This window comes from Dasypus novemcinctus, chromosome 17 (assembly GCF_030445035.2).
Source record: "Dasypus novemcinctus isolate mDasNov1 chromosome 17, mDasNov1.1.hap2, whole genome shotgun sequence".
Lineage (NCBI taxonomy): Eukaryota > Metazoa > Chordata > Mammalia > Cingulata > Dasypodidae > Dasypus > Dasypus novemcinctus.
Window position 1 is genome coordinate 52,639,534 of NC_080689.1, and position 12,630 is coordinate 52,652,163.

Below are 12,630 nucleotides of genomic sequence, written 5' to 3' on the forward strand. Positions count from 1 at the left end.
TTCACTCCCTCCAATCCATTCTCCACACAGCTGTCAAGGCAAGCTTTCCAAATAGCAACAATATTCATGTCAATCCCATGAAAAGCCTTAACAGCTACCCATTGCACCAATGATGAAATTGTGTAATTTCAATGACATGTAAGGCTATGCATGAAATGGTCCTTGCTCACAGTTCCAGTCCCACCTCTCAACAATGAAGTCTGGGAGTCCCATTAGTTAGGCCATGCTCTCTATATACTCTTTGCCTTTGTACATGTTGTTCCAACTGAAATGCACTTACCTATCTGTATTTCTCTCTCCCTTCTAACTCTTCACCCAACTAATCCTTATATATGCCTAGGCTTCAGGTTAGCAAAACCTTCTCCAAGAAGCTTTCCCCAACACCAGGTACAAAGATTTGGTTAGAAGGCCAAAACTAATTCCACCATAGGTATTTTCAGAATACCTTTTGCTTCCCCAAGCATAGCTTTCTTCAACTTACATTTTAATAGCCTATTTACTTGTCTGTCTCCCCCACAAGACTGTGAGCAACTTTAAGGCAAGATAGATAACTTACTATTATATGCCCAGATTCTTGAACATAATAGGTGTTCTAAAAATAAGATACCAAATTAATAAAAATGAATGTCTTTTCTCTGTCCAACAAGAATACAATCCCCCTCCCCCCTGCAAGGCAAAATCTGATTCTCAAAAATTTTGCAATCAACATATACTCAGAAAGATAAGAATATATTTTTTATTTCAGATAGATCAGAACAAAGCTTAAATTTCAGAGAACTTGAAGTATATTACAAAAGTACAGCTCAACGCTGGGAAAGGAACCTCAAGAGTCATACAGTTCAAGCTCCTTCTTTTAGACAAGTAAAATATAACCAACCCTTCAACTGTATATGACCAAATATTTATAAATTATTATTAATATTGTTAAAAGAACATGTGCAATTTCAAAATCAGACATACAGATTTCTACACACAATAACATAAAAATTGCTTTACTATATATAAATTGTTTCATCAATCCTCTAAAGTAGAAAAAGAAGAAACACTGAGAACTATGACTATCTTATGGAATTAGAATGCTGTAATCTGCATGAGTTGAGAACTTTTCTTATTTTAAAATATTCTTAGGCCATCACTTCACAATAAAATGTGCCTTTGATAAAAATGCTTTGGGCACTGAATGGGAGAGAAATTTACACAAGCAAGGTTGCCCAGCTATGAAGATGATTTCCATACTTCAACTCTTCTAGCAAATATTACTAACATAAGTTGGCTTTAAATGTACTACATCACTCTATATATTTTCTTTATAGCTTAATATCATCTAGCAAAATCGCTAGTGTCAACATCGCCTTTTAAAACATTCACTCATGTATCATTCAAGGAAAATATTTTAAGGCATATATTATTTTGACATGTATTTTCAAACTGACAAGAACATAGCAGTTATAAGGGTTTACATTTTTATAAGTAATAAAGCTAGCAGAAAAGATGAAACTAGGCTGATAGAATTTCACTGACTAGTGGTTCTGTTAAAATCCTATCATTTTCAATGAAGTAAGTCAAGATAATTAAATTATTCATAGAAATCATTCACTTTTATTTTGTTTTAAAAATTATATGAAGTGAGTGGCAAAATAATTTTGTGGTTAAATGCAGCTGTTTTCAAAACAATATAGTACAAGTAATTAGAATTCAGATGTTCTCAATTTCCCCATCTGCAATTCTTACACCCAAGTGTCCTATACTGTTAAAGAATAGCAACATTTCTTGCTAAACCATTTAAAGAAAATATTTTTGAAACAATAGCATTTGAGGTAAAAATGAACATTTTCTCAAATATGAAATTATTAATTTTTAAATTAATTCATATTTTCTGCTAAAACATAACCTACAATATATATTTATGGGGAAAACTGTACTATCACACTGCAATCTGGTTAGTTTTTAATATCTCAAGCTCCCCTTTTCATTTCAAATGAAAATTGTACAGATTTTACAAAGTGAAAGCCACAACTGCTATAAGATGTAGTGAGAGTAAATGCAAATGATTGTTTTTTTTTTAAATCCATAAAACTTGGATTACTTCAAGTATTATCAAATTAACTTTTTTCAGTAGTTATATTTCTTTTTAGTAATTGAACTGTTTTCTATAGGCAATCAGAAAACGTAAGCCAATAATTCTAGTAAGTATTTTCACTTATTTATACAGACAAGCAGGAATATTCAATAAATCATTCTTGCATTATTCAGGACTTTTTTACTCCTTAGTTCTATATATTCCAATGATTTCATCATTTTTATTGATATTCTTTTAAAAAAGCAAAGTATCCTATTAAAAGGTCATGTTCCAGTGCTACGTAATGAATATTATTTTGAATAGCAGAGTTTAAAAAACTAGACTTCAAGATGGTCCACACAATGATACCCAAAAAAGAAACAAATTTTCTATTTAGAAAATAGTATTTAACCTACTAATTATTTTACCAAAAATTAATAGACATGTAAATATTTATCTGGCCTTTGTTAATATTCTTCTAAAACAGGGGTTCTTAACCGTTTTTGTTCCATGAACCCCTTTGCCCATCAGGTGAAAACATGGCCCGTTACTAAGCCCACACTATATTGTGTATTATTTAATAAATATATCACACCCGCACCAACACGTCCCCACAAGAATATTTTTTTATTTCAATTCAAGCTTACAGACCTCTTCTTAAGAACCCCTGTTCTAACACACAAAAATAGTTGTTTTTCTTTTATAACTAAGGTTATTTTAAATTCCTATACAGTCAGAGTATAAACAGCTAGTGAAAACAAAATCAATCTAACGAATTAAAAGAAGATGTGGGATTCAGAACATAAAATGTTCACCTTCCGAGCAGATCGTTATATATGCCCTGTCCAAGTAGAAAAAGCTGCTTTTGGTGTAGAAGCCCCCTCTTATGGTTGGCTAAGAAATAGACTTGGTGCTTGCAGGAGGCACCTCTAATCCTTAAGACATAAAGACACTAATGGTGAGTCAGAATCCATGTGTGTTTATATTTTATATGCTTACTTTCATGTCTCCATATGTGACATATTTAACATAATTGCTTATGTTAAATACAAAATGCAGAAAAGCAGTGAACTAGCATTACATCTATTATATATTTTCCTAATTAAAACATGACTAAATTCTATTTGTTTTCAATTGGACCCATTTTGATTTAGTAAGCATTTTAACCCAAAAAGGTTCAGTGACACAATGTGATTTTTCAAAACTGCTATGCAATTGCTTCTGTAACTATTTATAATGGAAGACAGTGTGTAATAAATAAGTTACAATCATACATGGTTTTTCATTTCACATTATTCTTAATTGTTTAAAGTTGAAAATAAATTATTTCAGGTTCCTTTCATGAATACTGTTTTTTCCCTACCATAACATTCTTTATTTCCAAAACCAGTTAACATTATGAAAAAATCAAACAATGTATTAAAAAACATAGGAAATGTTTCAATTCTGCCTTCACAGGTATTAGAGCAGCAAATGCTGGAGTTTTGCCCTTTTGTTTTATTCTCTCATCAACACATATTATTTAATGGTTAAGGTAAGGGTATATCAATCACATAAAGCCAGTGGCATACAGACTAGTTAATAATTTGAAACTAATGAGACTGAGGACCAACTTGCTTTTTTCACATCATTTCAAATCTCTTTCGGCTATATTTTCAACCAGTGTATGAGAATTAGCCATAGCAATCCCATTACCTTAATGAGTGTTCCATGCATAACTCCCCATGGACCACACATAAGGCTTGCACTGTTTATCTTTTAAATATCTAAATAAATCTGCACATATGCAAGTACAAAATTCTAATTTTTATAGAGCCTAAACAGATTTATATAATGTATATAGACACATACTTAAAACATATTTATAATTCTATAATATACATAGTATATATATATGCATATATATCTCCATACTCTACCAGTCTTCTATAAAGCTAAGAAGTTGAGTTATAGTCATTAAAAGGATTATCCAAAATAAGTGCCCGCATAGCAATATCTTAGATGGGTCTGAATGAGCTATATATTTAACAGAGCATGTCAAATGTGAGGATTCCTATTCTTGAGACTATATGTATTACCTAAATGAAACTGTTTGAAGTCTGAATACCACATTCAATAATACAGGCCTGGGAAGGAAGTTTTTTTTTTCTTCCTAAACTGAATTTGATGCTTCTGAAAGACTGACAGATTTAGAAGAAAAAGTATAGCTCCAAACTAAATTAAGTATTCACAGAACAAACACTGCAGCTGCAAGAGCAATTCAAATTTCCTATCACCAATGTTTCAATCCTCCTTTAAAAGAATGATTTCTCAGGTCAGAGGTTATTCCCATTTTCATGGCTATTCAGCCCCCTGGCTAATGTAGCTAACATGGGTGCCATTAAAGAGTGACAATTGTGATAATGGATGTATCTGCAAGAACAGCAAGTCATTTTACAAAGGCTGTCAATGTCTATAAAAGTAGTGATTTTCAATTCCTCAAATTGTTTCTAAAACATTTTATCTAAAACTGTCTTGCGGACTCAAATACTAAATTTGTTTTTAAAATAAAATATTAATTAATGTTACATTCCTAAAATTTCAAAGAGGATTGAAAATAAATATAAAATGAAAATACATATCATGAAGTAAACTATGAGCAAGGGCCCAGCTGTTGGATTTATAGTAGTCCCAAACCACCACTGATACATGTGTGTCTGTGAGTCTGTGCACACACATACCTGGTTCACATAAAAAAAAGGAGGGTGGGGAATAACTCTTCCCTTCAAGCCTCCTCTGTTAATTACCGATAATAATCTAATCGGTATTATATACTATAAAGAAGCTTGAGCGTATTCTGAAATAGATGTGTAATATACCATTTATTCATAAGTACTCAAAATACAAATATTCGAGTTTCAAAAGAAAAAATACTAAAGACAACAGTCTTGAAGGGAGGTATTATGACTTTGGAGGGAAAAAGTTTCACAAAACATAAATCTAAATTTCTAAAAATGCTATAATTTTTGTCCAGTTGTTTTCGCATAGAAAACAAGTTTTAAAAGAAAATAAGTTAAAGTCCTATGTTTCACTACATTAGTGAAGCATAAAATCAGTTTTGTGTGACTCTATGTGTGATAAAGGATATCTGATTCACCATTTTAAAAATACATACATGGCTTTCTGTCCTACATCTCAGCCCGGCTGCAGCGGTAGCAACTGCTCTCTGAGATGCTGGAAAGTCAGCGAAGCGAAACACCCGATGAACATACCTGGGGACAAAGCCAAAAAGAAGTGGTCCAAAGGCAAAGTTTGGGACAAGCTCCATAACCTCGTCTTGTTTGACAAAGCCATACATAAACTCTGTACGGAAGTTCCCAACTACAAGTTAATAACCCCAGCTGTTCTCTCTGAAAGACTGAAGATTCCGAGTTTCCTGGCCAGGGAAGCCCTTCAGGAGCTAATGCTTAGTAAAGAGCTTATCAAGCTGGTTTTAAAACCCAGAGCTCAAGTAATTCACACCAGAAGCACCGAGGGTGGAGATGCTCCAGCTGCTGGTGAAGGTATAGAAACAGGCCCAAACAACTGTACATTTTGAAAAATACAGCTTTATTAAATAGAAAAATACATTTAGTTTGTGTCATTCTGTCAGTTATGATAGCCTATTGAAGTACTTAAATTGATCCTGATTTTCCTGTACTTACCTCTGAATGTTTTAAAGTGGTGAGATTGTCTCATTTTATGTCTCTAACCTGTCAACATTTATATTTTAGAATGATTTGAAATGAGAGGATAAGCCTGTTTAATGATATTCAAGTAATTAATATTTAACTATTTCTAGAAAACCAAATTGGACCAGATTGTGTGTGTGTGTGCAGTTAATTGAGCTTAAAATGCAATACAAACAACATACAAATACCTTGAGACCTTTGTTATTTATCTAAATCACAAGACAGGTACCATGTGAATCTGACAACAATTAGTAGAAAGACCCAGTTCATCCATTCTCTTTTAATCTTTTAAGAGAATTCTTATTTCCAAAGAGTATCCTCAAACCTGAATTTTAATTTCATCAACCTTCCCCCCAAAACTGCATACTTCATAATATAGTCCATGAACAATTGCACCACCTAGTGTTTATTGGGCAATAATTCTACAAATTTACTACCTCTTTCTCAGCGTTTAAAACAAAACAAAAACTACTATCACCACCATAATACTACCACACTACACTAACCATCCAAATTTTAACCTGTTACCTTTGTTTGATGTGCAAAACCTTAATAGCTTGATACTAAAACTTTAGATTTTAATTGTGATCTATTTAAACATTCTATGTGCCCTGATGTAGGCTCTTACTCTGAAAATACATAACTCATATGTGTTCAAACTGATTAGGAATTGCTTTTTTAAATCTAGAATGTGTTTCAATGAGAAATGAGAATTGTGAGTGGCCTCTTCATAGGAAAAATCAATGATGTAACTTCTCTTCTCTCTGCTCCTTTGAGGGCAACAAAGTAGGCTCCTGTTCCTGTTTGCTACCAGATCACATTTTAAAGACTATTTAGACGGATATAAGATGTAATAGTACAATTTCTTCAATAATTATTAGATTTAAAAATTAATGCTCCTGTTAGAGTTGAGCAATAACTTCTTTAAATGTGCATCCATCCACAAAACACTTACTTAATAATGTAGATGAGGATTACAAGTCATTATTGCTATTGTACATAGTAATCAGACATAAATAATACACTGTTCACATGAATTACTACAACCTCATTGTCTTTACATAGTTAAAACCAAGCATTTACAAGGTAAGCTGGAGGGGAACCAGGTGGCCCTTCCAAAGACTTTAAGATCCATTATTTAAAGTGGGGAAACCAATCTTATTCTCTGTCTGCAGCAGGGTGACATGGTCATGGATCATAGACCTCCCTGGCTGGTGAGTATACCAGTTTGCCAGCTTGCCCACCTCCAGTGCTGAAAGTCACGAGAGAGCCAAACAGAACTGGCTTAGAATAGCAGTCCTGAGTATTAAAACATGTGAGCAAGTTTGTGTGTGTGTGGTGAGAGAGAAAAAGAGGGAGGGAGGGACGGAAGGAGGGGGAGAGAGAGGGAGAGAGAGAGAGAGAGAGAATGAAAATGGGTTTTCAATCCAAACTGAAAACTAGTCCAGGCTACCCACTTAAATAGCAGAGGTATGCAATCAAATCTTCTTTCGATAGTGTTTATTTCCCTTTGATTTCCTGTATTAGGCTCATCATCATGCATTTTCTTATATCATAAGGCCATCCTGTGATAATCTGCCCTTTCTTTTGTCTTTGGACATTTCATTTTCATTTTCCCCATAGTTAACAGGTAAAATTTATATAATTTGTTTATTTATCTAATGCTGGACATAAGGAACAATCCAAGTGATACCCTTGGTGTCGCAACGTCTAGTAGAGCCCAGATCCACCTAGAAACATTCAAGTGTTTATGGGGCAGAGTGTATTCCCTAGAGGCAAAGTATGCAAGAAGATGATACCTCACTGACAAAAATATGACAAAGGTCTGCAAAGGCTTCCTCCTCAAGTTCCTCTAGATGCTTCTGATAGTTTCCTGTTACCTGTCATGAGAACTGGGTTCTGTGGCAATAGGAGGGACTCAAATGGGAAAGAATTAAAATGTAAATATAGTTTGAAAACTTTTTCTGACTTACATAAAAATCACTTAAAAAAATGCCTTTGCTAGACTAGTCCAGGGTTCTGTTCCCATGACACTAGGGGGCAACTATGATAATAAAATCTCCGAAGATTCTGAAAGCCACGACTCTCGGAATCCTAAGCCTAACCCAGCACCACCCATGGTTACTGAAAGGCTGTAACACACTGTATGTTCACTGAAGCAGAAAGATGAGAGAAGACGCTTATGAGAGTCTCAGTCTGTAACTAGCAACTCTAATCAGCAAAAAGGCAAGATGAGGCGGACTTTGTTCCTATTTCTCTGGAAGAATACAATGGAGAGTGCTGAGAGAGATTTTTATGCATTTTTTATGTCGTAATAGACGATTCAAAACCTTGAACATGAGCTGAGGGCAAAATGGTAATGTAGCTTTTAAATTAAAGAGAAAAGAAGACATCACCCAGGCCTGCCCAAGGTAGGGAATCTGGTAGACAATCCATCCCGACCATGAAGCTTGAACTATTAAATGCTAGATTCTCAACGTAATAGTAAAGCAGAAGTAAAGCCACCCATCCTTTTCTAAACCTAGAGGACTCCAAAGAAAGTTGCCTTAGCACTGAAGGCAGGTCAGAGGATCCTGTTCCTGAGAAATGGTGGCCTGAAGCCAGCCATCATAGAGAGTTCAGTCCAAACTCTCATGATCTGAGTACCTAAAACACTTTAAGTCATGAATTTATCACCAAAGTGGTCCCACACTGGTAAATGACCTCAAACACATAGCAGAAGCAAACACAACTCCTTCATTCCAGACCTCAAAGAATTACCATAATTAATTTTTCAAGTAAAAAATAACAATGAAACAAGGTACTATGAGCAAGAACCAGCAGAAGCAACAGAAAGAACAGACTTAATTTTGAATTACCAGAAATAGATTATAAAAACTATGCTTATTATATTTAAATAAACATCTAGGTTGAAAATAATGCAGAGAAGAGCAAATGACTTAAAAAGATTTTAAATAAGTAAATAAAACTTAAAAATTAAAAATAAAATTATTGAAAATAAAAATGAACAGAATTAACAGTAGATTAGAAGAAAGAGATGGAAAATATGAAAGATACAGTTTTGTTGTTTTTATTAAAGAGTTAGTTTAGGATACTTAAAATACAGAGTGAAAAGGTCTATTCTATGTCCCATGACTGCTCAAGAAAAGGAGAGAAGGCCCAGAGGCAAAATTGGAAGAAATACAGATTAAAAATTTCCACACACTGATGAAACTGATTGTTAACATAATGAAGAAACTCAACTAATCCAAAATTGGAATTAAGAGAAAAAAATCCATTTCTAGACACATCATAGTGAAACTGCAAAAGGTCAAAGTCAATGAAAAGATCTTAATAGCAGACAAAAAAAAGAGAAAAGATTGGCTTCAAAGAAGCAACAGTCAGAATGACCGGTGATTTCAACAGCCACAAGAGAAACCATATGCTGAAAGAAAATAACTGTTATTCTAGAAATGTATACCCAGTAATAATATCTTTCAAAAATTAGGGCAAAATAAAGAAATTTTCTGACAAACAAAAGCTAAGAGTTTGGTACCAGCAAAGATTCAGTAAAGACAATTCTATGGCTGTACTTCAAGCAGAAGAAAAGTAATCCCAGATTTGGCAGAGAAGGGGGATATGACATGCAAAAACGAAAAATAAAGTGAAAAAAGGGTAAATTTTTTCAAACTCTGTATTAAAACCATGATAATAATAATTTATTTATTTGGGGTTTCTAAAAAGAATTGAAATACAAATCAGTAATTAGTATATAAGCCAGGAAGTAGATAAAAGTAGTTGAAAGATTTTAAGGTCCTAGTATTATCTGAGATGAGAAGAAATTAAAGGTATCAATTGGCTTTAGAGCTTGATAAGTATAGTAAGTTTAATTTTTAGAGTAACCACTGAAAGAAGAGAAATGCATATATAACTTCCCACCTAGTGGAAGGGGAAAATAGAAGGATGAAGAAAAAAAAAGAATCTCATTCAAAGAAGGCAAGAGAGAAGAGAAAAAGAAATATAAAACAGGAAGGACAAAAAGAAATCACAAAATAAGATGGGCACTATGAAATATTCTCTTTCTCTTAGCTCCCCAAGACTCTTAGCTCACTTGCTATCCCTCTGACCACTCTTCCTTAGGGCCCACTTTTTCTGCTCAGGCCTAGTAGTATTCCTTAGAATTCTTCTCACTTTTTTCACTCTCTTGGTGGTAACATCTTCTCCCACAGCTTTAATTTTCATCTACAAAATTAAATTTCATTAACATCCCATAGGGGTTGGCTCGGGGCAGGCACTGCTGCTCACCTGGCTGCACATCCCCGCGCCAGGCCTCAAGCGTCTCCCTGTGGTCAGATGGGCCTGAAATAAGGGCAGAGCATCTGCCCGCTTCCCACATGTGCCATCAAACATGCCACGGCCTGACAGCGTGCCACGAAGCTGTTCTGAATAAACAACCACAGTGACACCTTTTCTTGTCACATTAACCAAAGAGGCTTTGGAGGCTCACAACAACTCCATTGAAATCATAGCTGAGACAACAAATAGGACCCGGGTGGGTGCTTCGGTGGCAGCAGGGGGCACTACCCACCGTACAGCCTCCAGAGCTGCCGCTGGCGGTGGCGCCCACCCCCGGTTAGCATCATGGGCTCAGCTCCGACAACCACTGGGCTCTCGCCTCTGAGCCCACCCAGTGCACAAGTGCCAAACTGTAGTCCACTGCCACAGTCCGGGGAAAAAACGCACAGTTCTTCCAAGCACATGGCCTTTGGTTCCTGGGCAGACCCTGCCCTCCACCATGAGCCCCCAGACACCGAACACCTCTGCACAAGCTTCCACACACAGATGTCAAAGGGGCTGGCGTGTGGTCAGCTCTGCAAGCAGGTCCACACCACCCTCTCAACCACATCACCAGAGCCCGCCACCCTCCCCTGGTGGCTTCCATGTCTACGTCAGTGGTACCAAAACCAAGGCACAAGCAGGGGAACCAAATGCCAGCACAGTGCCAGTGCCCCACACACTCCACAACACACATACACCAAAACCCTACATTGCCCACGCGGGGCACGAAAGGACCTGAGACACCCCGGACACCAGAGCAGCTCTGGGTTGAAGCCACACAAGGAACTGCCCCCTGGACTGATACTGGGAGCTCAGGGGCCCCAAGGCCAGCCCAGCTCCCAGGGCCAATACCTGATGGTCACCACTGAATCACTACCCCAGGTCTGGGTAAAGAGAACTATTCTCCTGGTGGTGCTCTTACTCAGGATGACGCTTTCATCACAGCCTTGGTTTCATCTGCCCTGCAAGCCTACAGAAGCGACCAGAAGAACTATACCCAGGTGGACTATTTAATTAATAGAATGCGTGCAGACTATGTGAAGGTCACTGAAGGCCAGCCACAGTTGCTGGGTCCCATCCTCTCATTTTGCCTCTGAAGCCAAAGCAAGCGCATCCAAATTCTTTGGGTACAATTGAGGAGATATGCCAAATGTGTAAACACATATACTTGCTGTCAGATTAACTCCATGATCACCAACGAGTTGCTTTTTGCATATTTATTTTTGTAAAACATCACGTTGACAGATACAGCCAATAATTCTGGTGCTGGGCAGGGGGCGGGGGAGGCCTCAGGACAATGTGGTTCTCGAAGAGAATTAAAGCAATGACTGCTTTCTAAAACTGCTTTAATCAGTGTCTATCCATTTGTGTAAGCCAAGTCTGCCCACCTAGCTCATGGGGGAGCACTTTCGAGATGCTGTATGGCAGGGTCTATTTTCATAAATGTCAATTGTTAATTACTGAAAAAAAAAAAAAAACATCCAATAGGAATGTTATGTGGCCACCATCCCCTTCACCTACGCCAACTCATGAAATAAGAATTCTTGCATATTTTACTTACCAAGGAACAAAATTGAACTCCTCACCATCAGCAAGCAAATCTGTTCTTTTTTCTGTGGTTCCAGTTTGAGAAAATGTTCATCTCACTCCATTGCTCAAGGCGGAAACCTACTGTTGTTTACTCTCCTTTCCCCTCACTGCTCACATCGAATCAATCACTGTCAACTATTTCTACTTGCTAAATATCTTTTAAATTGTTCTAAACTTCTCTAAAATATCAGTATTCTAAGATTCCAAAAACCAAGACCTTAAAATTCATTATTTCTTTTTTTTTTTTTAAGATTTATTTTTTATTTCTCTCCTCTCCCCCTTCCCCACCAGCCACAGTTGTCTGCTCTCTGTGTCCATTTGCTGAGTGTTCCTCTGTGTCCACTTGTATTCTTGACAGAGGCACCGGGAATGTGTCTCTTTTTGTTGTGTCATCTTGCTGCAACAGCTCTCAGTGTGTGCGGCGCCACTCCTGGCAGGCTGCACTTTTTCCACGTGGGATGGCTCTCCTTACAGGGCACACTCCTTGCACGTGGGGCTCCCCTACATGGGGGACACCCTTGCATGGCAGGGCGATCCTTGAGCGCATCAGCACTGCACATGGGCCAGCTCACCACAAGGGTCAGGAGGCCCTGGGTTTGAACCCTGGACCTCCCCATGTGGTAGGCAGACACCCTATCAGTTGAGCCAAATCTGCTTCCCGAAATTCATTTTTTCTTATATGCCATACAAAAGTCCCTACTTCCAGAAGAAAAATTAGCTTAGCTTTCACTTAAACATCTATCTGTATACACTTAACTATGTTTTTGTCACTCATCTAAAAAAAACAATGAAAAGCCTTTCTATTCTAAACTACCTCCCTCTACTCCCAATTGAATCCATTCATTAATTCAGTTCTCATTTATTCATTTATTCATTCAAGATTTCTTGTACACCTGATGTATTCCAACCACTTGTTTGAGCACATGCTAGAAAATGAAAGACAGGAACTCTGCA

At 36.7% G+C, this 12,630-nt stretch overlaps 2 protein-coding genes across 5 annotated transcripts in view; one reads left to right on the plus strand and one right to left on the minus strand.

Annotated features, from left to right (window-relative positions):
• Positions 1-12,630, minus strand: part of WDPCP (WD repeat containing planar cell polarity effector) — a 407,401-nt gene that overhangs the window by 311,747 nt on the left and 83,024 nt on the right. The window lies entirely within an intron of this gene.
• On the plus strand, positions 5,301-5,636 carry LOC131273741 (small ribosomal subunit protein eS25-like). Its single transcript, XM_058277958.1, has one exon. The coding sequence runs from the start codon at positions 5,301-5,303 to the stop codon at positions 5,634-5,636; it is 336 nt and encodes a 111-aa protein (XP_058133941.1).

Excerpts from the sequence above, each read along its gene's own strand:
- LOC131273741 (XM_058277958.1), top strand. The coding sequence starts at position 5,301 with ATGAACATACCTGGGGACAAAGCCAAAAAGAAGTGGTCCAAAGGCAAA.